Source organism: Tiliqua scincoides, chromosome 1 (genome assembly GCF_035046505.1).
Source record: "Tiliqua scincoides isolate rTilSci1 chromosome 1, rTilSci1.hap2, whole genome shotgun sequence".
In the NCBI taxonomy this organism is placed as follows: Eukaryota; Metazoa; Chordata; class Lepidosauria; order Squamata; family Scincidae; genus Tiliqua; species Tiliqua scincoides.
Window position 1 is genome coordinate 281,977,931 of NC_089821.1, and position 27,824 is coordinate 282,005,754.

Genomic DNA, 27,824 nt, shown 5'->3' on the forward strand with positions numbered 1-27,824 from the left:
CCAGAGGCTCATTGGAGACTGGGAGCTCCCTGTGGGCTGGATTGGGAGTCCCCGAAGGCCGCAAGTGGCCCCCGGGCTGGGGTTTGGGCACCCTGTTATATCCTGTTGAACATACACTAAGTAGGCATGGGGGGGTGGAATTTGGCCATGAATACTGGTGCCGCTGAGGGGACCTGAGCAGCCAGAAGCCTGCTAACCAGCTTCTCTGACTCTTCCCTTCCTGTTCTGGCCTTGTGTCGCTGCAGATTATCCCAGTGGAGAGGTTGGTGAAGGGGAAGTTCCAGGACAACTTTGAATTCATTCAGTGGTTTAAGAAATTCTTTGACGCCAACTATGATGGGAAGGAGTACAACCCCCTGCTGGCAAGGCAAGGCCAGGATGTGGCACCCGCTCCAAACCCAGGTGATCAGATCTTCAGCAAACCCAAGAAACCCATTGGCACTGCAGGTAATGTTGCTAGAGACAGCTGGCACTCCAGGATCCTGTGTCTAACCTGACCTCGGCTCCCTGACATCCAGCTTGGCAGCTCTGGGGGGAGGGGAGAATAGCCTGGTTCCAGTGGTTGGGGACACAGGATTTTTGAGGTGCACCATACCAAGCCAGTCATCTTGGTGAGAAGCAAGAGTGAGTGGCAGGGACATTTTGTCCTTCTTCCTGAAGGAATCACACATCCTAGCAGGCAGGTGCGCTGAAGTGGGTGGGGACTGGCTGTGTGGCCTGCTGGAACAGCTCCTCTCTTGTGCGTGTAGATGTGGCTCAGGATGGAAAAGTTCAGTCTTCTTGTTTCAAGGGAAGGAGATGGTGACCTAATATTTGCAGGGTGCCTTGCAGGTCATGCACCTGCTCCATAGAGAATAGGGGTACTTGGCACTGGGGTGGAGCTGCAGGAAGGTTTTGAAAACTTCCTCTTACCTTTTGTGTGCTCCTCCTCAGCTGGGCAGGCAGGCTGGCTTTGCTGGGCAAGGGCACCTTTTGGGACAGGCTGTTGGAGAGGAATGGCATGGGCTATGGCTTCTTTCCCTGCATGTAGCTTCCTGTTGCTGGTGGTGATTGATGTGAAGAAGGGGTCTCTGTTTTGGTGATATGGGCAGATCTGACATAGAAAAGGGTCATCCTTGAATCTCAGCAAGTGGGAAGCAAGCCCAGAGCCAGAAATCAGTCTCTCTCTCTGGTAAGGTAGAAGCAGAACAGCACCTGAATTTTGGCCAGCCCCCTTCCTCTCTGCACCTTACTTATTGGCAGCCAGCCCTGGGGTTCCAGCTGCAGAGACAGGCAGGTAGAGTTTCCCCATCTCTTCTCTACCCCCCTTGTCTCCTGGACGTGATCCTGCCAGAGCTTAGCTTGTAGTGTGGGTGTCTAACTGACAAGAGGGCCCAAAATAACATGTTTCTTTCTGTCTCTGACTTCTTCATAAAGTACCTCAGAGAACCTCCCCGACAGGTGCCAAGAATTTGCAGAATCCAGCTCGACTGAATGTCGCTCCAAGCAATATTGTACGGAAAAACCCTCCTTCAGCCCGGAATGGAGGCAGTGAAGCAGATGTCCAGATCCTGGAGCTCAACCAGCAGGTATGGGGAAAGGGTAGTGCTTTTGGCTGATGTAGACCAGTCGTTTTAGTTTTATCTCAAACTAATTGGAACAAAATGATGCACGGTTTGCTAACACTCAGAAAAATGTCCTGATCAGCAGCCAGTCATCTAGAATCAAAGCTGGGGAGAGACTGCCCTGCTTGCTTTTTGCTTGGAGTGACTGAACTTAGAAAAATGCACACAACTCCCTCCCTCCACTTCCCTTGGTCTGGTTCACTTACAGTGCATATCAAGTGAAAGGTGAGCCAGAAACTGCCTGGCTGTAGCTGTCCCTAACCTGCTTCCCTCCACTGCCTTCTCCAGAAACAGACAGAAGCATTGAGGACATTCTCGCAAAGAGTCTTGAGTGGGGCTGTTTCCACTGTAACTTTACAAACATGCAAACATCAACTGAACTCCTCTTTCACTATCCTCAGTTCCACATACAATTCAGGCAAATTGGTCCCATAGATGAGCCCAAGGGTTGCAGGAAGGGAGGGGAAGTGGAACATGCTACCAGGGCCTGAGGTGGGCTGCCAGTTTTTGTCACTCCTTGAAGAAGTTTTTGCAGAGCCATTAAAATGTATGAAATATACAGTAGATGCCAAGAAAGGTCTGCTTATATAAAGAATAGTTTCCAAGAAACACCGCGAGTTTCTTATGGTCCAGAATTGTCCATGCAATGATCTCTGCAGCCCAGGAATGCAGCCTCCTCTCTGCTCACAGACCTCCAGGCATGAGAACTGCCTGTGTGAGACCACTGTCTCTGTTCATTGGCTGTCGTGGCACAAGCCTTCCTCTGCCCTGGCTGATCACCTGTGACAGTCATTCTGCTTTGTTTGCTCATAAGGAAAGTGAGAGTTGGGTGCAGGCGTGCCATATGGGGGGAATCTGTGTTGACCACGGGCAAACAACAGTTGTGAATTCGCCATGGATTATGGGCATGAATTCTCCTACCCAGCCTGGCCTTGGCTGTTGCACTAAAGGGGGAAACTTCCCTCACAACTCTTGGGTGTGGCATGCAAGGACAAACCCAAAGCTAGTCATCATCTCACTTGCCCATTTCAGCTGTCTGTTATACCAGCATAGGATTGTACTGGAAAGGGTTCTTGCCATCACTGAAGCTTGAAAGAGCTCCAAAAGGGACCTGTTGGCTACTCTATGGACCCATCTCAGACTGCAATATTAAACTTGTGCTGATTGAATCTGGAAGTCAGCCCTTTTGAGCACTGCGACATTTAACAAGCCAGTCCCCAGTAGCCTCCCTCTTTCCATTAGCCCTGGCTCTGCATGTGTGTTGGGGGGGGGGGGTGATCGGTAGACAGGCACAGAGTCTTCGGCTGCAAGGCCCTCTGTTCTTCAGATCCTGCTGCTATTGCCTGCATGGGCTGCAGAGCTTTTCAGCCTCCCTCCTCCACTGGTTTCATAGCCCCTCCCCCTCCATGCCTCTCCTTCCTACCACCAGTGAGAACACTTTCACAGCTCAGGGTCCAGTTCTGCACACACTTAATTGAGAGTAAAAACCCTTTGAACACAGTGAGGCTTCACATGTGAGTAAATATGCATAGGGTTGCCCTGACAGCTTCCCTCCCTCCCTCCCTCCTGAACAAAAAGTCTCTGCCTCCTGCACTTGCCACTGTAGACAACTCAGAATCAGGACCAAGACTGAGCTGCACAATACCCAGGCATTTGGTACTTGACTCCTACTGGGCAGATTAAAAAGAGGGGCCTGGGAAGGGAAAATGTGTTTAGGGAAGTTCTGGCTTAGCTCCTGCTGGTGGGTGTGGATGGGGTGTGTTGCAGGAGGTCTGTGACAGTATTCACCAGGGTCCACTTGATAGGTTGAAGGGGTGGACTTCTTAAAACAGAGTGTCTGTCTGACCCTGCCTCATGCTCTTGTGGGTGGACAAGGGAGAGAGAGTGGCTTTGCTCCCTCACTAAGGCTGCCAAATGCTCTCTGCACAGCCATGTGAGAAAATGACTCCCTTCGTGCAGCCAGCTAAGCTGGAGCAGCGATGAGCAGGGGCAGGGCTGCTGGGGCTGACCTGCTATGAGTGTGGTGGGCAGGAGGAGGGCCAGGACTGTCCCCTCAGCAGTGGCTAACCTGCTTTCCCTGCCGGTTGTCTCCCTCCATTGGGGCAGTTGATGGACCTGAAGCTGACAGTGGATGGCCTGGAGAAGGAGCGCGACTTCTACTTCAGCAAGCTGCGGGATATTGAGCTGATCTGCCAGGAGCACGAGAGTGAGAACAGCCCCATCATTTCAGGCATCATCAGCATTCTCTATGCCACAGAGGTCCGTGCAGGGTGTGTCCATCAGAGGAGGGGGGAGGCAGCCTAGAGGACATGACAAGAATTGTATGGCTGGTGTGTCCTTGGGGTGCTAGGAACCTGGACTGCCATTGAGTCTCACTGCTTGTCCCTATGCTCTTGCAGGAAGGCTTTGCCCCCCCAGAGGATGAAGAGCTGGGTGAACAGCATCCAGAGGACCAGGACGAATACTAGCAGTGTGCCCGTATGCACACTCGCTTGCTCGCTCACTCACTCGCTCGCTGTTCCGCCATGACAGACCGCCCCACGCTCCTCACTGACCATGGACATTCAAGGTTTTGCATTGTACAGCCTTGTCCTGCACAGTCCCACATTATAACAGGTTTCTACCAACATGAGAGGCCCATGGTGGTTTCTGTATGTTCCACAGATCCCATGGGCAGCCCACAATTACCCAGTAAATAGGCATCCACAGAGAGAGGAGGTCAGCGCTGTACATAGGCCTGTGGTGGGGCAGGATGCCTGGCTGGGTGCCCCAGGCGCCTTCCTCTCCTCATCCCATCCTGTCCATCCCACCCCCATTGTCCTTATTTATTGATTTTCAGTGGTCATGGGTGCAAATGCTCCCAGCCCCTTGTATTATATTGAGAGACAAACTCTTTGTATATTTTTCCGTACTGGATTTCACTAGCACTTTTCCTGTCGTGTTCATGCTCCAGCCTCCCTTCCTGGCTTCAGAGAGTTTGGGAGCCTGGAGGAGGTTGAGGCCAGCACTGGAAGCTCACTCAGCAGGAAGATGCGGGGGAAGGGGTTGAACTTGGAATATTTATTTATGGGGGAGGGATTTTAATGCTGCTGCTGCTGCTGCTGCTATGAGAGTGTGGCTTTTCCAGCTGCTGTATCTGACATATCGAGTGGGCTTAAGGGAGAAGAAAAGGAGAATTTAACAGATGGTGGCTTGTTCTCATTGGGGCTTTTGCAGGGAGGATGTGGCAATCTTGCTCTTTGGTGTGTGGAAGCTTCCCCTCCCAGAAACTCATTTTTTCTTTGAGTTCCACCCATTGCACTTGGGGCCCACTGCAGAGGGCCAGGCCTCTACCCCCATCCCTGGTTCTGGCCCCACCGAGGTTTAGTTCATGCTGTTCTGACAAGATTGCCACACAGGCTCAGCCTTGACCCATTCCCTGTATGCATTGCCTGTTGGATCACAGACACTGGTGTGCAAAGCCTGCATCTGTGTTGCATTTTATTTAAAATAAACTTCTGTGGTTCAAAACTTGTCCTGGTGGTTGTACACCACCGAGCTCTGTCTCTTTCACTCTTGCAACTTTGTGAACAAATGCAAGTGTGGCTTCACCCCAAAAGGCTCATGTGCAGAGCTCAAGGAGGGTGCCAAGTCTTCCTTGTTGGGTTGTTGTGCTGAGTGTGGGTGGGAGGGGGAGGCACACAGAATGAAGATCCCTGCCCTTCATAGAGAAAGGGAGAGGGGGCTGACTGTTTGGCTGCCAACAGATGTTATAAAGACGGTTGTTTCCATCTATGACAGGAATGTCCAAACGTTTTGGCAGGAGGGCAACATCATCTCTCTGAGCATGTATCGGAGGCCAGGAAAAAAAGAATCAATTTAAATTTCCAATTTGAATAAATTTACATAAATTTACATCAACGAATATATTAGAGATTGAACTTATATGAACGAATGAAGGTCTTGCAATAGCTCAAGGCATATAAAAGGCCTTGCACGAAGCAAGGCCATTCTTTTCTTTGCTGCTGCTGCTGCTGCAGCACAGTCATGAAACAGCAAGCAGTGGAAGGAGTCCTTGTCCCACAGCTCACATGAGAGGTTGAACAGTCACCCTCACACTGAGAGCAAGTTGTGTTGGAGCACTGCGGGCTTCAGCAAGTCTCCAGAGGGCCAGAAGCTCATTGGAGACTGGGGGCTCCCCATGGGTCAGATCAAGGGCTGTAAATGGCCCCTGGGCCAGGGTTTGGCCACCCTTGTTCTATGATATGGACTGAGTGGTATCCTTGGATGACAGGTTAGCAGGAGGGGATAGGCCATTGGTGGTACCATCATCAGGCTGGTCAACTACCACTGCTCTTTCCTTCTCTCACCCTCCTGAGATTTGAAAAACAGGAGAATGGGAAGAGAATGGTAGGGCTTGAACTCCCAGAAGCATCAGGTGGGCCACTGGGAAATACCGGAAGCTGGACTAGATAGGCCCTCGGCCTGATCCAGTAGGGCTCTTTTGATGTTCTTACATAGAGCACCTCATAGGAAATCGAACCATGATGGGACCACCTAGCTTGGTACTGTCCACCCTGTTTGGCAGCATCAATTTTTTGTGCCCTAGTGCCCTAACTGGAGATGCTGTCAGAGATTGAACCTGTAGAGATCTTCTGCATACAGAAGAGGATCCTCCCTGCAGCCCTTCTCAGCCACAGTCCTTCCTGGAAGATGCTGCAGGCCCCTGTCCTCTCCTTCACATGTTCACTCCCTTTGGAAATGCAGTGAGAACAGGAGGCAGCAGCTGCAGGGACACTTATTTGCTGCTGCTGATGGGGAGGAGTAGAAGGGTGGTGAGATCACGGGACAACATTTGCTAGCCAAAGAACCTGAGCCACTGCTGGATCCCAATGGAGTGGAGTAGTGGAACAAGGTGAATCTCTCTGCTGATGTTCTTCCATCCTGTCAGGTTCTTTCAAGCTGAGGTGGCATTTCTGAAGGGATTCCCAAAGAGAACCGGCTTGTCTCTTGTGGTGTCAACATGGCCCAACTGTTGCTTTGGGTTGTAGAAGAACCTGACTTTGTTTCTTAGGCTAACCCCTGTCTGTTACAGAGCGATAATGAGACAGGTAAGAGCCAAATGCCAAAGGACACCACTTGGGTATATTTGCACTGCATCCCTGATGTTGGCATTGACTGTGGCAAAGATTTAGGAACTGCTCCCCCAACATGGAGGCTGGCTGATTTATGGTGGCAGATGCTGCTGAAGGTGGAACTGTTATGTGCCCTGAGTGAAGTACACTAGAGGTTGAAACATAGTTGATCATGCATTGATACAAGGGTTGTGTGGGTGAAGGAGAATATTGGTCCAGTCAGTTAACTTTGAGAGAAAGGCTAGGGAAAAAACTGATTCTTCTTATCAGGAGGTCCCAAGCAAGGAAATGAAGAGTTTGGGGCAATTTTGGAAAAAAAAACAGGCTGGGGGGAAGAAACCTATACAACTCTGATTGATGTGAAGAGGATACTGTGAAAGGCATTGGCTTTCTCTCTGCTCTCTCACTAGCGATTGGGTGTCACTAAATGCTTGATTGCCAGTAGATGCAGGGGAGAAAAAAGAAATTCCTCCTCTTCACAATTGACCATCACAGCCCCTGCTTTGAACAGCTTTTAAAGGAATTCAGACAAAGTAATGGAGAAGGGGGTGGTGAGCCTCTCAGTATCTGAATAACAGTGCTGCATCAGGGGAAGGTCTGTTGCTGTGGACCAGTTTGTCTAACACACACTTTTCTCTCCTCAGTAACAGCAACAATGTTACAAAAACACTAGAACTGTTCAGAAAGCAGTATTTAAATAACCATGAAAGTCTTGAGTGCATGAGAACAGTCTGTGCCAACAAAGTCCCAAAGGACTAGGAAGAGCTGTTTTCCTATTTGTCAGCTTCCTCAGGACACCTGGCTGGCAGAACCCTGTGAGTCAGTGCTGAATCTCTTTATGACAGTCTCTTTGCTGGAGAGGCACACACAGCCTCCTTGCCCATGCTGCTTCTGCATCCCATGTAGCAGAATCAAATTAGAACTGCCCAAGGGGCAAAATTCAGACCCCCTGACATGGTGATTGTCAGAAAGGCAATGGCTAGCTAAAAAGGGAGGGGATAGGCTGTCAGAGCAGCACAATAACACCAGATGTAATTGTGGTGATGTGATGACATCACCGCAATTATTTCTGGTTGAGGGGTGGTGGTATTTGAGGCTAAGGCCCTGAGGGAGCAGGGCAGCCAGGACCTTCAGTGGATGATATTTCCTATTGAGACCAATGGCACTTGTGTTTTGGTGTGGGACATGTGGTCTGGACTCCCTCCTGTAATGTTATTGGTCCAAACGGGTGCCAGAAGATTTAGTCTAATGGAACTTGTGCATTTGATTGATCCACTTTACAATGGTAATCCGTTCTGACAACAACACTGCATTGTGAAAATACTGTAAAATGAACCCCATACTGCCCTGGTATTTTTAGTCATTCATTCCGACACCTCAACTTCAACCAAAAAGTTGAAGTTTTTGCTGCAGAACAAAGCTACTTCCCTCTCTAATAAGGAATAATAATTCAGAAGGTTCCTACTGTGCTCTTGAGGAGCTATGCTATTTATTGATTTACACAATGATGTCCAGTAATTACAAAATACAGATTACAAGGTTATACCCCCCTCCCCAAATACACAGCCACGATGTTAGGGTCCAGTCCTATCCAACTTTCCAGCACTGGTGCTGCAGTAAGGAGCACCTCGCTTGAGGAGGCCTTTGTGTCTGCCCACCAGTTGCATGCCACCTTAGCACAGCTGCACCAGCACTGGAAAACTGGATAGGAGTAGGGCCCCAAACACACAGCTACTGCCAAAGATGCTACCAGATGCTTGTACGTGCATTGCTGATGGGCTTATCAGTGGCTTACGGATCACCTACAAAGTCCTATTGGGCCATTGTGAGTTCCTTGTTGCAAAACTTGTTTTTTGATCCCCAATCAAACCCCCTGGAAGTGAGGGCAGCAGTGTTGCCTCCAACAGGAACTGGAAGAAGGTTTATTTAGCTTCACTTCATTATTCCCTGTGTTTATAGCCCACCTACCCTCACAGGGCGAGGGCTTGAAGCAGGGATCAGAAATGCAAAGATGTGAAATAGAAGGCACAAGGCCATGGTGCAGCCCCAGCAGCTGAGAGGGCAGAAGTGAGCCACACACAGGCCACCAGAGGCCTGGCCCAAAGCTAGGCCAATCCTAGGCATGCCTACTCAGAAGTCTCATTAGAGTCCATGGGGCTTACTCCCAGGTAAGTGTGGATAGGATTGCATACTTGGAGCCCATCCTATGCATGTCTCCTCAGAAGTCAGTCCCATTAGAGTCCATGGGACTTACTCCCAGGAAAGCGTAGAAAGGACTGGGCTCTCACTCCCCTCGCAGAGCTCCCAGTGGGCCTTGTCCAGAACGCAAACCAGAAGGCTTCGCGGCAGCCCGCCAGACTCCACGGCAGGTGCTGGAAGGGCCGCAGCTGCTCCTCACACACCCCGCCCCCTCCTACCACGCTGCTCCAGATGTGGTCCTGAGGGGGCGGGGCTTCCTCTCGCCCTGCCCTCTCCTCCCCCACTTCCGCCTGAGGGGGTCGCAGCGGAAGTTCCTCCCCCGTGCGCCACGGGCCAATGAGCTTATCCCCGACACGTGACACTACAGACGTGGCAGCACGAGCGCCCGCCGTAGGCGCCCACTGTCGGGGCGTGTCCGCCAATCAGCTCCGCCCTGGGGCCTGCGGAGGGCCAATGAGGAGTAAGAAGGCCGCGCAGGCGCTCTCCGTGCTTCGGCGTGTGGCTGGCTGGGGACGAGCGGGATGGCCGCGGCGGGGCGCTGGGAGGTGGTGCGGAGAGGTGGCCGGAGAGGGACCGGCGGCGGGGGCCTCCCGGGGCGGAAAGCGCTGGGCGAAGCCAACGGCGGCCACGGGCTGGCCCCACCCGGTGAGCGAGGCGTTGGTGGAGCCTCCCGGCCAGGCCGGAATCGCTGTGGGGTGAGGCGCCCCTCTCCACCCGGCGAGCCTGAGGGGCTGGAACTCGGCCCCGGCTATGTCTGGGGGGCGTCACTTCGGGTCTGAGTTCAGAGCCCCAGCCTAGACAGGTCTACTCGGAAGCAAGTCCCATTATAGTAAATGGGGCTTACTCCCAAGTAAGTGTGCATAGGCTTACTTAAGTGTGCACAATGGGGCTTGGGAGTCAGCCCCATTGACTATAATGGGACTTGCTTCTGAGTAGACCTGCTTAGGCTGGGGCTCTCAGCCGCCTGCAGGTTCCCCTCTTGCCTCACCGCCTGCCTTCTGTCCCCACAGCTCCTCTGGCGGCTTCGGAAACCCTCTTTGAGCTGGGCTTTGAGAAGCCTGCAAAGAGGCAGAACAAGGAGCAGGTGCCTCCCCCCCCTGGGAGGCGGCAGCAGCAGCAGCAGAAGAAGCAGAATGTGTCCAGGAAGGCGCCGTCTGTGGACGTGGGACTCAAGCAGGCCAAGTTCCGGACGCTGGAGGAAGCCCTGAAGGCCGTGAGTGTCGCCCGAGGGCAGCACCTTGGCAGGGGTACGAAGAGGTGCCGCTTGGCTGCATAGGCAGGGGCTGCGTTGCTCCAGTACGTTGCCGGCTGCCCGTTGAGTGCGGAAGCAGCAAGGCTGGGCCGCAGAACCACCCTAGGAGGGTGTGGGCCTGGGGCAGTTCTGCTAGTGTCCCTCCCCCCCGTTATGGCCTTGAAAGCATAGGGCCCAAGGACCCAGCAGCAACCAAAGTACAGCTCGACCAGTGTTCTCAGGCTGCCGTGGGTTTATCATATGGACCCTTCGCTGCTGCTTTCTGCTGAGGAAGAGCACACTGTTGTCTGGCATTGCTGAACCAGAGAAGGCAAAGGCAGTACAAATAGTTCCCAGCATCCTTTTGGGGAAGGACAGACTTCCCCAAGTTTCATTCATGCTCTGTTTTGCTGTGAGGAGTGGGCTGGTGCCCCACTCTCATGATGGAGAGTGATGAACAAGCTTTTGGCCGCACTCAGTGGAGAGAGCCTGAATACCTTACCTCAGTACAGCTGAGCCCCACAACAGGGGAAACAGATGGGATGGGCCAAGGGAACTGCTTTGTTGGAGCAGGCCACAATTGTGAACACTAGGAGGGGGTAATCCTTCATTCATCTGTCAGAAACCTTCAGAGGGCTAAGAGCTTTGTTACTTCCATTGCTGCAAAACACAGAGCCTTGTGGCACCTGAAAGACACAACAGTTTGTTGTCAGTTTTCATGGGCAAGAGCCCACTTCAGATGTGTGATAACATTTTATCTGGTCTGTGAAAATGTGCTCTCAGAGAAACATGTGTGTTCTTGAGGTGCCACAAGGTGCTTTGTTTCCAGTTGTCTGACTGTTTTTGGAGGCCTCTTCTAGCTAGCAGGTCTGGTACTCCTCATCAAATAGCCTGAGGAGGAAGTCTTATGGCCTTCTCTTTGCCTGTTTTGACCTGACAGTGCCTGATGTCTTGATGATCTTTGATGCATTGAGTTTGGGCTCAGGGCAAACAGTAATATCTAAAAGCAGAATTTAGTAAAGTGAAAATGATACAGGATATTATGTGCATATGTGCATCTCTGCTGAAACAGACACCTGTGTTGGCTTGGTCATGTCGTGAGAATGGGCAATGGTTGGATCCCAAAGGATCTTCTCTATGGAGAACTAGTGCAGGGAAAGTGCCCTACAGGAAGACCACAGCTGCATTACAAGGATATCTGCAAGAGGGATCTGAAGGCGTTAGGAATGGACCTCAACAGATGGGAAACCTTGGCCTCTAAGCATCCCACTTGGAGGCAGGCTGTGCAGCATGGCCTCTCCCAGTTTGAAGAGACACTTGCCCAACAGACTGAGGCAAAGAAGGAAGGCCCATAGCCAGGGAGACAGACCAGGGACAGACTGCACTTGCTCCCAGTGTGGAAGCGATTGTTACTCCCAAATTGGCCTTTTCAGCCACACTAGATGCTGTTCCAGAACCACCATTCAGAGCGCGATACCATGGTCTTCCGAGACTGAAGGTTGCCAATGACATCTCCTTTGCATGACTAATAACCTGGAGATGCCTTGTTTCCTTTCAGCAGTCTTCAGAAGTCAGTTCTAACATATGAAATGGAAAAATGCATTGCTCCCTCTTTCTGCCTAGAAATTGATTTTGAGCAGTAATGGGGAAGGAAGTAATGTTCCAGTTGTGCTTGCCAGAGTGGAGTGGATGGAAGTAGGTCTGAGAGTGACTTGCTAGAATGCTTTGACAGGTTCCTTTGCCATGTTCACATCTGTGTGTGGATAGTGTGCTAAAGGAGGGAGCTGTTTGACGTGCTCTGTCCTGACCTTGAAAGGAGAGGTAGCCTCTAAGGCAGTGGCTCCTAAACTATTCAGCATTGGAACCCACTTAAAACAAAGATTCATTGTACCAATCACTCTGGCTATAGTCTTCTTGGCTATAATGGTGAGTGGGCAGCAGTGCTTTCCCCCAAAATAGCCAGTTGTTTAACCCTTGATGCACACAGCCTAATCTGCCCTGTCAGTTTTGCAACCCACCAAAAGCTGGGTAGCAACCCATTGGTGGATCCCGGACCCACAGTTTGAGAGCCACTGCTCTAAGGCACTCTAGATCCAGGCCGTTGAGGCATTTGACCACTTGTGAAGTCTTTGGAAATAACTCTAGTTCTTTTCTTTTTCAATACCTGTTTTGATAAAATGACCATATGGAAAGTCATCAGACTTGCTGAGCTTGCATGCCAGAGCAAAATGGCCACCTTTTTTGTATCATGTTTCTGTGATAGGATAGTTCTCAACCATGAATAAGTGAGCACTCGTACTCGTTAGTTTTTTGTTTTAATTCTTCCCTTTTTCTCTCTCCAGCTTGATCTGTCAGAACTCCAGAAGGAGTTGGATAAAAGCATGAACATGTTCCCTGAGAATCCTTCCGTATGGGTTAAAGATCTGGCTGGGTATCTGAACTACAAGCTGCAGGCCCCAAAGAGTGATCCCACACTCAGCCCTCATCCTCATGGTCAGTGGCACCTTGGGAGTGGCCTTGCTGTCAGACATGGGAGAAGGTCTATCCTGGAACATGGCACTTCTCTCTCAAAGGCTTGCACCCCTGCCTGAAAGACAAACCTAGTGTGGGTCTAGTTTCTTGCCATCAGAATTCTTTGCACAGCATTTGATTGAATAAGTCAGTGATTTCTAAAGAAGAATGTGAAAGAAACATTAGTAAACACCATATTGATTGTCTCTTGTCAGTGAGTGTAGGGATCCTGCAATTGCATTAGATCCTATGTGCAACATCTGGGTTTTAGAGGTAGTTTCTCTCTGAATGCAATGTGCAAGGGAGTGGCAACAGGATACAGGTATCTTCTGTGCTTCCAAAGGTATCTAAAGGGCTATTGTGAGATAGAGGAAGCTGGGCTAGATGGGCCCTTGGCCTCATCCAGGAAGCTCTTATGTTCCTAAATTGGGAAAAATTTGCCAGCATTAACATACTTCATGAATTTGTATTGTTGCACAGTTCCTTTTGTGAAGTTGTCTTATTCTGTGGAATTCCATGCTCCATTTTTGAAGTCTATAGAAAGAAGACCAACATTTGATGGTGTTGTCAAGGTGTGGCACTAGTGCATGGGTTTGCAAACACAAGGCAAGATAAGTTAGGGACAATGGAGAAAGCTATGCAAAGTGACCCCTATTTCCATATCTCTGGAATGTTTTGGTGGTTAATTTTTTTTCAGTTATGATGACCAAAAACTGGCTTTAGTGCAGAAAATTGGGCATGTTGTAGGTGGCAGCTTCAGCAGCTTGCTGGGGAAGGGATTTGCTGCCCTGAGAGTGAAGTGGAGAAAGAGGTGTTGAGATAGTAGTGGGTGCTCACTCTTTCTCTGTGCAGCAGAGACAGATTCCCAGCAAGCTGGCCTTGAGAACACCTGTCTAGAAGGCAGCTGTCTGCTGCATGTTTGTGAGCATGTATTATAATGCATGTCAGCCCTTTAGCTTTGCTTTCACTGGCGAGATGCAGAATGAGTGACAGCAAAGGGCTTTTAAAAAAGCTTTAATCTTGCCTTGAAAAGGAAGTTGTGTGTGGAATGCTGCCTTGGTTTCCAATGTGCCTGTGTGTACTTCTGGGCAGAGGTTGTCTGAGCCCTTGGAAGGAGCTGAAGGTGTTCTTTCTGCATTTCCAGGCACATGAGTGTTGCAGCAGTTCAATGACAGACCTCATGTGGCAGTTGTGAAGCCTTTTGGACTGAGCTGCTACGTTCTTGCACTGGTGCCTGTTCTGGGACTCCAGCTGAGTGTCTGTGAGGTGGTGGTGGTTTTGCTACATTTTGCCTCCACCATGGTGTTGTGCAGGTCTTGATGTTGGTGGGCATGGACCAGGAACTTGGGTCACCTTTTGAAATGGTTCATAGCCAAATTCATGCTGAAGGAACTAGCACTGGTTGTTGAAGCACTTGTGGCCAGTCATTCTTGTGGTTGGTGGAGCCTGCCCCTCCCAAGTTCCAGGCCCAGGTCCCCACTCTTCGTGCTGGGGGGGGAAGGAGATCCCTGAGCAATGCCTAGCTTTAACGTCCTTTCTTTGTGCTCCTCTGTTTCTGGTGACAGATTACCCCTACTGCCTGGTGAATAAGGAATTGAGGAGCCACATTAAATCGCTGCTGTCAAAATCCACAGATGTCCTGGAGCTCTTCTTCGACCACTGTATTTACGCTATGCTGCAAGAGCTGGACAAAACTCCTGGTGAGAGCAAAGCACAGCCTAGTGAAGAATTGTTTGGGTTAAAGATCTTGCCAGGTGGACTCCTGTGAAGCCAGGGGGCACTCATGCACAGTGGTTTTGGAACGCCATAGCTGAGCATGGTTCAGGGCAGGCAGGGGCTCATTTAAGTCAGGTTTTGTGTGTGTGAGAAAAGCAACCAGGGCTTTTCATTGAGATGAGAAATTCCAAACACTGCAACAGAAGAAAGGGTATGGTAGGCATGGGAGAGCTCTGCTGAAGCTGAATGGAAACCTTGCAAAATGCAAATAGTGGCACATGGATGTGCCTGCCTGATCACTGAAGCAGGCCTCTGGACCATCCTGAATAGCAAGAACCCAAGGAATGCTGTGAGGTGAAGTAAGGACTCAAGGAAGCCTGCAAGATTTTGCCATGATCTCACTGTGGTCCCTGCAGTGGGAACCTGGCAGTCTGAGGGCGGGGGTGGGGGTGGGAATAAAGTGCAAACTGACATAGTCTCTCTCAGTGACTGGTTCCGAGAGTGAGCAGAACCATTTTTGTTTTACACAGAGAAGAGGTCTGTTGGTATTCCTTGGCTCTGGTGGCTCAGTGTGAACCCCAGTTTCAGAAGCAGCATATCTCTGAACACCTTCAGCTCATGAAGGGAATTTTGGTTGAAGGCAACTGCCTTTGTACCCTGCTTGCAACACAGAGGAGTAAGATGTGAGACTGTCCTTAATCGGTGCCTGTGTGAAGGACAAGTGTAATGGGTTAAAAGTCAACATAAGCAGGAGCTTCAGGCAGGTGGGGCTGCCCCCTTGGTCCCATAGTTGCTGCAAGTCTTTGCCAGAGGATCAGTGTGCTGGCACTGGCATACCTTTGGGCACTTGATACTTCCTGCATGGGAATGCCCGGCCTAACCTGTATGCTTTGCCTTTCAGGGGAGTCACTTCATGGATATAGGATCTGCATACAGGCTGTAATTCTGGACAACCCTAAAGTTGCCACAGCAAACTTAAACAAGGTGAGCTATTGGAGTTGCCTCAAGCACTATTGCCAAGGTCTGTATGTCCTGGAGATATGTCTCAGCAGTGCTTGGTGTGCAGGAGGCAGCCCTCTCCTAACCTAACAAATGATGTACTAAGCTCAAGATATTCACTGAGAGAGCATGCAATTCTGAACATTGATGGGCACCCTGCAGTGACTCTTTGGCTATTTGTTTCCTGTTGGTCAGCTGGGAGCCACCTTCACATGCAGGTGGACCCAGGTCCTGTCCCAGATATTTTGGATAGAAAAAGTGGGTAAGTGGGCTGGAACAACCTTCCTCTGCCTGAAACCACTGGAGGAGATGAGATTTGGCTTGGGGGTTGGGAGCCTGATTGAGCGAGGCTGCTTTGTGGGCAGGCTTGCATCCCTGGGCCTTGTGACCACTGTAGGGTAGTGCTATCATCCCAGATTCAGGATGTTGCTGGGGGGACTTACCTCCTGCTTAGCACTAGGGCCCCTTTCTAGGTTGTCCTGCCATTTCCTTAGGGGCCACTTTCAGTTCATAGCAATGTGATCCAGGAGTGACTTGAGCATTCTTTGGCCTGCTCGTGTTGCAACATGACTTTGGGAGACGTGTTCTTGTTGATTTTTCACGTCTGATAGTTGGGTAAATATTTGAGTTCTGACTATTGCACGGGAACTTTTTCACTGTGTGTTAGTTCCTCTGTCTCCATCCAGTGCAACGGGGCCTGGAGACTGCAGAGCCCAAATTCTCCCTCCTGTATTCTGAGAAGAACTTTTCTCTGTAGAGGCTCTTTTCCTTCTCTTCATCAAGTAGACTTGATTTTCCTCCTTCAGAATCATTCGAAAGCATGGCTTTCACTCCTGGGATGACCTTTCTGGGTTTGCTCTTCCAGTGAATGCAGTGATGGTGCTCAACTCTGCTTGTGGCTCACCTCCTGGTCTTCCTGTATTCCTCAACAATTGGAAATGACACTGAGCCAGAGCAGAGGAGCGCCCTTGGCAAACAGTTTATTTTCTGTCTCCTGACTGTTTATTTTCTGCCTCCTCTTCCCCCAATTGCTCTTGTCATGTTTTGGCCTGTGATGCCACTGAGAAGTACCTTGCAGTTCAATCCCCTGACCCTGGAGTTCTTCCACCCTGCTGTACAGAACAATGCTGGCCCTCTTCTGTGATCCCATCTTTGTATCTGCCCTGTAGCAGTGCTTCTTGTTTGAGGGGTTTGTATTGGGTGCTGCTAGTTAGCAAAGGATTGTTGTCCCCCAGACCAGCTCTGTAACTTGTCCTGCTACAGCTCCAAACACTAAATGCTGCTGTCTCTGCCTTCTTCAGTATCTCGAGCTGTTGAGGTCCCAACAGAACCGGCCAGCCAAATGCCTCACGATCATGTGGGCCTTGGGACAAGCTGGATTTGCTGATCTGACAGAAGGATTAAAAGGTGAGGATAGCAAGAATGTCTAGGAGGGAGTTGTGCAACTGCCTACCGAGAAAGAGCCCAAATGTCCAGCACGCTTGCCCCATGGCAGCATCCCACTCGGCACCCTTCAGTTCCTGCTATCTTTAGACACAGGAATATGAAGCCAACAAAACGGACCAGTCATCTCCAAGAGAGTCTAAAAGTGCAGTGAGATGCTTGCTAGGTTCTGTAGGCCTAACAGGGTTGAATTCTAATTTATTAATTCAAATTAAAAAAAACACTGCAGGCTGATTAGTGCAATAATTCCACAGGGAAGACACAAGGGGCAGAAAGGCCTTGTCTCCTGAGACTGTATTTATGGTAGGTATTTTGCCATGAAGATTTCAAGTTTTGTCTGTTTGTTGGTTCTATTTATTTAAAAAATTATACCTCCCCTTACCCTTTTTTAAAAAGTTGCCCTATGCAGCTTACAACACATGCAATAAAATCCTGTAGAAATGATTGTAGTGCAAAAGGGAACCGTAACAATTCAGAGAGGAGAAACTAACCAGAGACGCAAATGGAGAGAAAGAGCTTGACTAAAGTCCTTGCTTGCAGGCAGCAGGGAGGGGGCTCCAGAGCTGTGGCATTACCATGGAAAAGACCGTTCCCCTTGTTGCTGTCCACCTTGCTTCAGGCAGTGGAGGTGCATGCAGGAGGGGCCCTATAAGTGGATCTGGGGGGCTGGGCCATCTCTTAAGGGGGGAAGCAATGGCCACTGGGCTGCGTCCTGGAGGTCTTGTGAATTCTCCAGGGAGGCTCGGTAGCACAAGGATGTGCGAGTGGCAGCACAGCTCCTAGATGCAGTAACCTCCAATATGGGTATTTACAAATCCCCACAATAACTCTGTAAAATTCAGAGGTCTGAATTTTATGAAGAAAAGGACTCCACATAGGCGTAGGATCATTGACCAAGTGGTGCTCTTGTGCCCCCTTTTCTCTTTGCAGTGTGGCTTAGCATTATGCTTCCAGTGCTGGGCATCCGATCCCTCGCCCCCTATGCCGTTGCCTCCTTGGACCGGTTGCTGATGTGAGTTGCTATGCAGCGTGTGAGTAAGTGGGGGTGGTTTTACTGGCAGTTGCCCAGAGTGGCCAGGGTCAGGCTTCTTGATTTGGCAGTGACTCTCCTGAATTCCTACAAGCAGCATCCCCCCTTTCTTTCGGTCCCTACCTTCTGATACAAAATATTCTGGCTTTTGTTTTCACATAGATTCAGATTTATCAATATGTATCCAGTGTGTAAAATGAGCAATGGATGGGAAGGAAGTTGTTGCATGATTCTGTAACACCAAGAAAGTCCATGGTCTTCTCTCCCACAGAACTTCCAGAAGCTAGAATCAGTGAGGAACATTGACCCATGTTTGCCTCATGTACAGCCTATAAATTGATGGCAGCAGAGTGAAAGAGCCTGTTTCCCTCACAGATGTTCTGGCAGAGCCAGATGCATCCTGCTTTAAATTCTGGTTCTGCCTTAGTTGCTGGACTCTGCAAGCCTGGAACCTGATTCAGCCTGTGTCTTTTATTTCCCTCCACCTTTATTCCTTGTGGCCTCTTGCTATTGGCTCTGGCACCACATGGGTTCATTGTCTGGGTAGAGCAGGGGAGCAGTCTTGTCACTGGGTGAGGGTCTTCCTGTTGCTGCAGAAGTCACATGCCCAGTACAGCGAAGACTGACAGCGCTGTGTGCTCCTTTTGAAAACTTAAGGGTCACACAAAAGTGTTGATGTCTTGAGTGTTGAGTGTCTTTTGGGGAGATCTCCTGTGGCAGGAAGCAGGAGCGCAGCCCCAAGGAAGGCAACTTTTGCGGAGAATGACAGATGGCAGGACTGGGTGGTGCCTGTGCTCTGGGCTGACAGTCACCACTCTCTTGGCAGGATGCATCCCAACCTGACCAAAGGCTTTGGCATGATCGGCCCCAAGGACTTCTTCCCACTCCTGGACTTCGCCTTTGTACCCAACAACTCTCTCTCCTCCAGGTAGGGCAAAGAGTGGAGGGAAATGCTAGACTGATGCAAATGGGAGGGCTCTTGGAGGGTCTCTGATAGCTTGGCAGATTGGGCTTGGGCTTGGCAGATTGAGAGGATTCTTCAAGGTGGCTGCAAGCATATTTGAACAGACCTGTTTTCAGTGCTGGCAGGAGCTCCAGCCCCAAACCATCTTGTCCCAAAGCAACAGATTCCTCTCACTAGTCTATGCCAGAGGATCAAACTAGAAAAGCAGCTTCCCTCTAGTATTGCTCAGCAATGGGCAAGCACTCCTCTGGGAGTGGAGTGGTTCACAGCCCTGACTCAGGGCTGCTCCTGTTGGCTGGACAGTAGTGAGAATCCTCACCACAGGGTGGCTTGGTGAAATTGACATCTTTTCTTGCCAGTGCATGTGGCATTATGGGCCGTCTTTGTTTCTAGCTGAGCATTGGCAAGAGTTGCCAAGGAAGCCGAGACAGTGTTGGGCCTGCCAGACAGGGAGATGCAGTCTTCTGATTGCAAAAGCATCAGAATAAGGAGTTGGCTTTGGTGGCTGGGGGGAATGCTGCCCCAAGCTCAGAAGGAAGCACACAGCTGCCTGGGTGGGAAATATGCACAAACCTAGCAATGTCCACAGCATTCTGTGGTGTCCACAAGAGGTCAAGTTGTACTGAGTAAAAACCCAACTCCTTCGGCTCTCCTTCAGAGTCTGTGTCTTCCCCTCCCTCCATCTTCGTAGTTCTCTGAGCAAGAACAGTCATCTGTGGTTGGGTTCTTGTTGATAATGCAATGTAATTGCTCAAGGTTCTGCAGATGTGCTGTTGGGAAGAGATGTTTCTCAGTAAGAACATTTAGCCTTCATTTATTGTCGATATTTATCTTGCCATGCTGTTTGGACTCTGAGCAGTTCTAAAAGGAACACTGAAAAGAGCCATAGCAGTCCCCCAATAGTTCCTTTTGGAAAGGGCAGCATCAGGTGCCACATTGAGACCTGGATGCCCAACCCCTTCCTCTCTCTGGTAGATGCAGGGGTTCTGACAGTTACACTGCTGTTCCTCGGGCTTGCCTGCCTTTCTACACTCCCTGGGACCACAGTACAAGAGGGGGCTGTGTGACAGTGGCTCACAGGAAGGTTGCTGTGCTTCTGAGCCAAGCACCTTGACAGTGAAGTTCCCCTTTGTTCTGGAGGGGAAATGTGTGGCTGGTGCATGTGTATGGCTCAGGAAGCAGGGTGTCTTTCCTGCCTGATTCTGTGGAGATGCCCCTTTCCCCAGATGGAAAGGCCTTGGGGACTAATGGAGTCTTTCTCAGCCTGCAGGAGCAGCTTCGGCAGTTGTATCCCCGGCTGAAAGTCCTGGCCTTTGGGGCAAAGCCAGAGACCACCCTGCACACCTGCTTTCCTTCATTCCTCTCCAGGACCACGCCTGACTGCCCTGCTGACATGAAGCAAGAGGTGAGGATGGTGGGGCAGGTGTCTAGGGCACATCCTACACCTCTGGTTGGCCTCATGCCACAGTATTTGATGGACTGATAGTGTGCAATTATTCAATGCAAGTACTTGACCCAACAAAAAAACTACATGTGGCAGGTCTCGTCTTAAATATTTATTTGAGCTGGTGTAGCAGTATTGTGCCCTTTCCTGAGGAGCCTGACATGATGTTATCTTGGGATTTCTCCTGGTTCAGCTCTCCTCCACTGCTCTTTCTAGCTGAAGTCCCCCTGTGTCACTTTTCCACCATAGCCCCTTCTCCTTGGGTGTGGGATTAAGAATCATACAAAGCTGGAAGAATTGTGCAAGCCCCTATCTATCCCTCTCAGCTTGCCCTTTGCCGATAGGAACAAACCCCTTTCACACTCTGATTGCAGGATAACTGTGAAATCTTGCAGCAGTCTTAAGGCAAAACAATATCCTGTATTTTTCTTCAGGTGCATTGGAGTTGTTCTAATTAGCAAACTTCCTTGATTGGAATTCATGCAATCAGTTGTCTGTGCTCTTCCATGTGGTCTTCCATGTAGTAAGCACACACATTGAGTCAGAGACTTGGGGGTTCAGGCAGGCTTGTGAGTAGAACTTTTGGGAAACAGCATTGTGTCCCCAACCCTTGCTGCAGGGAGTTGGAGCCTGCCATGGAGAAGACTTCTGTAAAAGCCAAGAAACGCCCCCTAGTTAGTTCCCCAGTCTTGAAGATGAACCTATCTAGAATCAGGGTGAGGGAGTCTCCTGAAGGAAGCCCCACTTCTATCCCCATATGCCTCATTACATGTATGTGTGTTAAAGGGGTAGACACACCTCAAGATTGCCAAGAGTGACAGTGCTGCTCTCCCTAAGATCTTGAAGTCAGGGGAGCTCTTTGATCTCCTAGCTGTTTTAAAATATTCTGCCTGTACCCTCCAAGTCTCTTAGAACTGACTCTGCTCTGCCTTTGCAGTTGCTCAGCTGTCTGACCGAGTGCCTCCACCTGGATCCTCTCAGCTTCAGTGTCTGGAAACAGCTGTACATCAAACACCTCTCACAATCCAGGTGCGAATGCTGCAAGTGTGACAGGCCAGTGCTCCTTTTCTGAAGGAGCTCACCTTCATCTCTTGGAATCACGCTGGTTGAATCTCCACTGGCTGAAACTTGAAAAAGTTTGTAGCCCTTTGGGTTTCTAGAAAGGTAGAAGGAGGCCTGGGAGAAGCTGGGCTTAGGAACTCCCTGGTCCCCTCCAGGCTGCCATTCCCTTTGAGTTGTATGGCTGGAACCAGAACCCCATGCTGCAGAGCTCAGTGGTGACATCCTTGCTGAACGCTCTGGAGTTGTTCCTGTACAGCTGTCATTAAAAAAACTGCAGGGAATATAGCTTCAGGCATTGACTTGTTTTGAAGTTCCCTTAGCTTGAAAAGCCATGCTACTGGAGAGTGGCACGAGATACTGTTGCCTGAACACAAGGCCTACTGTACTACATCTGGAAATGGAGGGGTGGGATGGGTGGGGGTGTGCCATTGGCTGCTGCAAGATGCTCTGGAAGTCTGGGGACTCGTGCTGGACTCTTCTATGGCTCTGGTCATCACTGTCCTCTTACAGGCTGCTGCAGAGTCCCTCCCCCCTGTGTGTCCCAGTTGCAAATAGGGAGTGAAGGCAGGGGTGAACAATAGAAGCAAGAGCAGGTGTGCTGTGTCCCTCAGAACTCCTGCCCTGGAATGGACCAGGCTTTGCCCAGTCCACTGGCTGATATCTTTGCTTTGCTTCTTCAGCCTTCTCCTAAACCACTTCCTGGAGACCTGGGACTGCACCTCCAGAAAGGTTCGTAGACTTGAGCTCCTTGGTCAGGCATGATGGTCTGAATGCCTGGGCTTGAAGTAGCTGGGGAAGGGAGGGCAATATACTTCCAATAGCCTAGTTCAAGCTGCAGCTGAATCTTGGGATCCCCATTAGAGTTTGTCACAGCTATGCTGATTTGGTTCTTGTGGTCTAGGAAGTTTATTAACCACTATAAGCCTTGTGAATAGGTGAGACTGGAAGATTCAAGAAGGTGCTCTCCAGGTGTTTGGAGCAGAACATCTGATTTCAGGAGTGCATGTCAAGGGTTGATAGCAATTTCACACTCCCAAAAGGCTGAGCCTGGAGGAGACTGGTCCCTCAAAGGTTTCTGGGGAAAGTAAAATGCTGGTCCTTAACACAAGAGGCAGCACACACTAGTGTTAACTGGCCACAACTTATTGTTGCCAAGATAGTCCTAAGCACATCTATTTCAAAGGAAGGTCCACTGAGTTCAGTGGGGCTATATCCAGGTATATGTAACTCATGTTGCATCCTTGGTCTCTGACTTTGTGCCATATCTCCTCTATGGTCAGCAGCGAATCATCCAAGTGCTTGGGATGGGTGGTGGAGTGCTTGGGATTTAGCACTGCTGCCAGAACAATCCCCCCCCCTCTCTTGCATGTGCTCCAAACTGGGGCATCCAGGGAAAGCCTGAGGCTCCTTTTGGAGATGGACAGTAGAGGTGATAGAATGGCAGAGCTCCCACCAAAGCAGCCAGTCATTTGCCTTCCCTCTCGACTCGGAGCTAGAGGGGAAAGCTGTGACTATTTGGGGTAGTAAAGGGGTCCTGAGCCTGCTGTTCCACACCACAATAACCTGGCCTAGCTTTCCTCCTCAGCTTGGAGCTGGATGTGGGGACACTGTTTCCCATAAATGCACTGTGTGGAGACAATCCCCACTCTTCTCCAGTTCTAAGCTTTTGTTCCACCTTTGCTGTGGTGAGGGCAATGAGTGGAATTATGGAGATGTAGTAGGAATCGCAACTGTCCGGCATTTGAGTATCCCAGCTATCTTGGTGTGGTTCATGGCTTATGTGGGCCCACTTTTCTTTCAGATGCGAAAGTCACTACAGGAGACAGTTCATGTGTTCAAAGTCACAAATGAGGAGCTGGCTATGAAAGGACAACACAATGTTCAGGATGTAGCTGCTTGCAGAGCTGCCTGCAGGGTAGGGTCTATGCTTTGAAAGTATGTGGGCTGAGAGAGATAATCAGATCTGCTGCTTTGCTCCACATGTTGATTCTTCCTCTGGAATCTCTTCCTGTAGAACCTGCTGTTCAAGATGAAAGCAAGTGGGTTCCCCTGGTCTCGCCTGGTGCTGGTTCTTCTAGTGTTTACTGCAGGGTTTCTGATGCACGATATCAGAACTCATGGTTCCTTCCAAGGTTAGACCCTGCTGTCCACGAGCAAAAAGGGGGGAGGTATTTGGGAGATGTTTTCTCTGCTCCCATTGAACTTCAAGGGTGGACCTAAAGGGGACTTGTTTCTTTTCCCAGCTTCTGCCTCTGCTCATGTCCTTCGTTCCTCTGGCATCCTGTCTGCTTCCCAGCAGGCCTGGAGCAAAGTTTCCCATTACTCTGTCAAAGGCTACAGGTCAGTGACTTTCCAAGTATCTTGTGACACTATGAAAAAAAGTTATTGTTCCTTACCTTAAAAGGGTTTCACCCGGGTCTTGAAATCTGCTGGACCCCTTGGGGGGGCTGATCTTTAGCAAAGCTATTAAAATCATAGAATGTTAAAGGTGGAAGGGTCTTTGGTGGTCATCTAGTCTAGCCCTCTGGTCAGGGCAGGTATCTGCAATATCCAGTCTCAACTTGAAACCTTCAGAGGAAGAACCCATGAATGCATGAAATAGGCTGTTCCTGTGCCAGACAGGTCTTCAAGTCAAATTCTCCCTCATGTCTAGCATATATCTGCTTCCCTGTAACTTCAACCCATTGGTTCTAGTCCTGCCTTCAGGAACCATAGAAAGCAAGCCCTCCCCTCCTTGCATGTGACAGACCTACAGATACTTGAAGGTGGCTCTCATACATTCCCTTAGTCTTCTCCAGGTTAAACATGCCAAGCTCTTTAACCATTCATCACAGAACTTGGTTTCTAGACCCTCACTATTTTAGCTGCCCTCCTCTGAACCTGTTCCAGTTCATCGATGTCCTCCTTAAAATGTGATGCCTAAAACTGGATGCAGTATTCCATGTGAGATGTGAGCAGCACAAAGAGTGGAATGATTACCTCTCGTAAATTGGATAGCGAACCTCTGCTAATGCAGTACAGCATTGTATTAGCTCTTCTTGTAGCTGCATCACACTGCCGGCTCGTGTTCAGCTTTGTGGCCTACTAAGGCATGCTTGTACATGCTGCTTCCAAGTCATCCTATATTTGTGCCTCTGACCTACATGTAAGACTTTACATTTGTCTCTGAACTCCATCTTGTTGGTCATGATCAAGCCCATCAAGATAATTTTGAATCCTGATTTGGTCTTCTAGAGTGTTAGCTATCTTTCTCCACCCCACAGCTTTATGTCATTCACAAATTTGATAAGTATCCCCTCATCCAGATGTTTTGTAAAATGCTGAACAGTTCAGGGCCCAAAACTGTTCTGTGGTATTTCACATTATTCTTCCCTCCATGTTGATGTAGAATCATTTAATAGTGCTATTTTAGACTGGCCCTTTTCTTTGGACAAGTTCTAATCCTGTCGTCTCCTGCAGCTGGTTAGAAGCCAATGTGCCTCTCTATTACTCGCACATGATGACTATACTGGGACCAAATCTGCAGCTGGTCTGGGCGAAGGTGAATGAAACTGCCCTCTCAGTCTCTGAGAAGTTTTCTGCTCACCTAGGCTGGCTCACAGACAACCTCCCTGGGCTCATTGAATGGGTAAGAATGGAGTTTCCTCTGGTTATCCCACACCAGCTTACTAGCTTAGAGGCAGGCGGTGTCTCAAAGACTGGCTCAGCACAGAGTGGTGTATTTGAGGGAGAGGATGGCTAGACACGGCTGAGGGAGAGCAGAGTGAGACCATGTGAGATGTGGGCTCTGCCCAGCTGATGTGCTAGGATAGTCCATTGCTCCACGGTGCAGTGGAGCCTGGGGAAGTGGCAACCCTTTCTGCAAATGGATGAGTCTACTGAATACTATGAAGCTGGTATTGACAAAAAACTACCTGTAGGAGGACTGAAGTTAGGGCCATTGCCATGCTGAAACCAGAAGGCTTCCAGGCCTCTGTGCCAACAGTTCACATTGTGGATGATGCAACAGCTAGCCAAGGGCCCTTTTGAGTCTTTCCTTGCCTTTTCTGCCAGCTCCAGACTCAGCTTCCGGATTCTGTGCTGCACCTGGCTGAGTCCCTCAAGGAACTGCTGCTCTTCCTCATGCAGAACTACCTCCTGCCAGCTGTTAACTACGTCATTGCCACCCTGGAGAGCATCTGGAAGCTCTGGGTGGCATCCTGCAAGTGAGCACTGCCAATGCAAGGCAGATTTTAGTCATCCTTTTCTGCATGTTGGCTTCCTGCTTGCTAGAGAGAAGTAGGAATGTAAAAATTGGAGCAGGGGAAATGGTCCATCAAGATCTGTAGTTATCTTGCTCTATGAATGGGAGATACTTGAGAGAGGCTCAAAACAGACCCCAAAGAGGTCCAAAAGGGATACCACCCAAAGATTTGGGAGGGAGCAAGACTAATGGCAGACTTGGGGAGCATCCTGAAAATCTCCACTTTTGTGAAAAACCCCAACATAGCTGCTGCCCAGAGAGGTCACTGAAAGAGCTGATTAGTCCCACCATTGGAGACCATCTTTTGCTCCCTTTTATTTGGGGCATGGGGGGGGGGGAAGGCCTTCAGTGCCTGCTGTCAAGGGAATGTGGATTGCAGTGCAGGCACTGAATTGGCTTATGCCAAAGAAAGGAGCCCCTTGAATCAGCCCCATGTTGCATATTCTGCTCCCTTCTGTGGGAAGGGGGGGGGAGAGCTTGGTCCATTTTTAGCCATTGGCCCCAGCTAGTAGCTCTTCTGTGTACATGGCTTGTCGCTGGAGCATGCAGGGTCAACCTCTTAATCACTCTGTTTCCTCTCTTAGTGACGAAGGGTTATGGGACTGCTTAAGGAGACAGCTGATGAGCCTCACCCATTCCTCTTGGACATACCTTCAGGATGCAACAGTTGCCATCAAGGACTGGGCCTTGTCTGTCATTTCTGGACACTAGAAGTGCCTCAGTTTCTGGAACTGAGCATGGGCTTTGGCTCCTGGAGTGCTTGTTGGAGAAGGTGACCAAGTGCAGACCTTCACAGCCAGAGATCTTTGCTTTGCTGTGCTGCCTCAGGCCTGACAAAGCTGGCTTTTGGCATTCCTTTAGCCAGGTTGCTCTGGTGGTGGCACTTGTAGTTTTGGAGATGGCTATGTGGAAAAGTACTTCGGTATCTCCTCCCTTCAAGGCTGTTATCCCAAATAAATTGTTTGCTGGGGTTGTGACCCTGTCACTTCTGCATGGAGCTCTTGTTGCTGGCCTCAGGCTCTCTGCTGCAGCTCCTGAGCCTGGCTGATGACTGGGGTTGGCTCCCTCTGGCCTCCTTTTCTGCCTGAGCCAGACCTTTGGCCTGCAGCGCACTTATGGAGTAGCTCTGTGGACAGGACTTGGGAGCAGTCAGTCAGTCAGTCCCCTTCCTCTGTCCAACATGTGGATGAGTGTATTTTGGGAAGACAGCAGTACTGCTTTTGACGAGCAGTTAGGGCTGGAGATCTGGTTGAAGTGCTTGCTTCTGGGTGTCTTACGTGGGGCATTGAAAGCTGTGGCCCAATTCAAGAGACGAGGTATTAAGACTGGGGGTCAGACACTCAGCCTTGCAGACCAGGAGAGCAGCAGCAGAATATGCTACAGGACACACCAGCCAGAAGCAGTGCTCCCTTCCCCCACTGTGTCCTGGGAGAGAATGGGCTGGATCAAGCAAGAGCCCGCTGCCTGATCCCTTCTCTCTTCAACCCAAATTAAGTGAGTGGGTTCTGAGGTTTCATTCTGGGTTGTGAGTGGAGCTCTCACCCTGCCATGAAGATCCTGAGGAAGGAGATGGGTTTTGTTGCTTGGAGGAAGCTTCTCTGTGCTTCTGGGTAGCACTGTTTGCCCCAGTGCTCTTTTCTCACCTCTGGTGTGATGTCTAGCAAAAGTGTGTTCTCCACCCTGTGGGGCACTAGCTTGCCTGCTCCCCTTGCCTTGGCCAGAATTGAAAGGGGGCTGCCACTTGGTCATGCCGATGGTGGGGGGGGGGGGGCTTTTGTCATGTGCAATAAAGGAGACTGTATTTTGCTACCACCTCTGTCTTTGCTGCCCCTTTTTGAGCAAGCTCCCCCTGGACTGGATTTTCACAGGGCAAGCCCCTTCCCAACTTAAATTTACTGTCTTGGATTCGCTTTCTTCTTTTGGCAGCATCTGCTTTTATTCTTTGCTTTGACAGGTGTGCTTTTGTGGAGAAGGAAGGATGAGTACTGCACACTGCTTGTCTGTATTCTGTGGAGGTAGGAGGGGAGGGACTTGACTGAAGTGTTATAGCTTGCCTGCCAAAGCTGTGGTGGCACTCCTCTCTCCCCTAGACTATGCTGAAGGATGATTCATTATTCCACAGAGCCAAGACTTTCCAGAACCTGATAGTGAGTCTCCATCTCATACGTTGCTGTTCTTACAAGCCCCACCATGAACTGATAACCTCCTCTTGGCAGTATACTTAAAAACAGCAGTGTCCTGGGCAAGGAGACTCTTATGAACCT

General features: G+C 50.0%; 2 protein-coding genes across 3 annotated transcripts in view; both read left to right on the forward strand.

The window, feature by feature from the left end:
- MAPRE3 (microtubule associated protein RP/EB family member 3) overlaps positions 1-5,114 on the forward strand; it is a 48,088-nt gene extending 42,974 nt beyond the window's left edge. The window contains exons 4-7 of one of the 2 annotated variants that reach the window (XM_066612017.1): positions 246-447; positions 1,417-1,568; positions 3,711-3,863; positions 4,004-5,114. In XM_066612017.1, coding sequence (XP_066468114.1) covers positions 246-447; positions 1,417-1,568; positions 3,711-3,863; positions 4,004-4,072 — 576 coding nt within the window. In that variant the 3' untranslated portion in view covers positions 4,073-5,114. The remainder of the gene's footprint in view (positions 1-245; positions 448-1,416; positions 1,569-3,710; positions 3,864-4,003) is intronic. The other variant, XM_066612018.1, reaches the window with a different exon arrangement.
- A 4,319-nt stretch (positions 5,115-9,433) lies between these two features.
- On the forward strand, positions 9,434-26,557 carry TMEM214 (transmembrane protein 214). The gene is made up of 17 exons (XM_066626778.1): positions 9,434-9,562; positions 9,928-10,130; positions 12,491-12,641; positions 14,225-14,359; positions 15,277-15,359; positions 16,676-16,781; positions 17,748-17,829; positions 18,674-18,775; positions 20,075-20,216; positions 21,193-21,284; positions 21,998-22,046; positions 23,119-23,232; positions 23,332-23,449; positions 23,561-23,657; positions 24,777-24,945; positions 25,371-25,522; positions 26,145-26,557. The coding sequence occupies exons 1-17, from the start codon at positions 9,439-9,441 to the stop codon at positions 26,269-26,271; spliced, it is 2,046 nt and encodes a 681-aa protein (XP_066482875.1). The 5' UTR covers positions 9,434-9,438; the 3' UTR covers positions 26,272-26,557.
- Positions 26,558-27,824: the final 1,267 nt, after the last annotated feature.

Coding starts and splice junctions, on each gene's coding strand:
- TMEM214 (XM_066626778.1), top strand. CDS start 9,439: ATGGCCGCGGCGGGGCGCTGGGAGGTGGTGCGGAGAGGTGGCCGGAGA. Junction 9,563..9,927: donor CCACGGGCTGGCCCCACCCG/GTGAGCGAGGCG, acceptor CTGTCCCCACAG/CTCCTCTGGCGGCTTCGGAA. Junction 22,047..23,118: donor GGGACTGCACCTCCAGAAAG/GTTCGTAGACTT, acceptor CTTTTCTTTCAG/ATGCGAAAGTCACTACAGGA.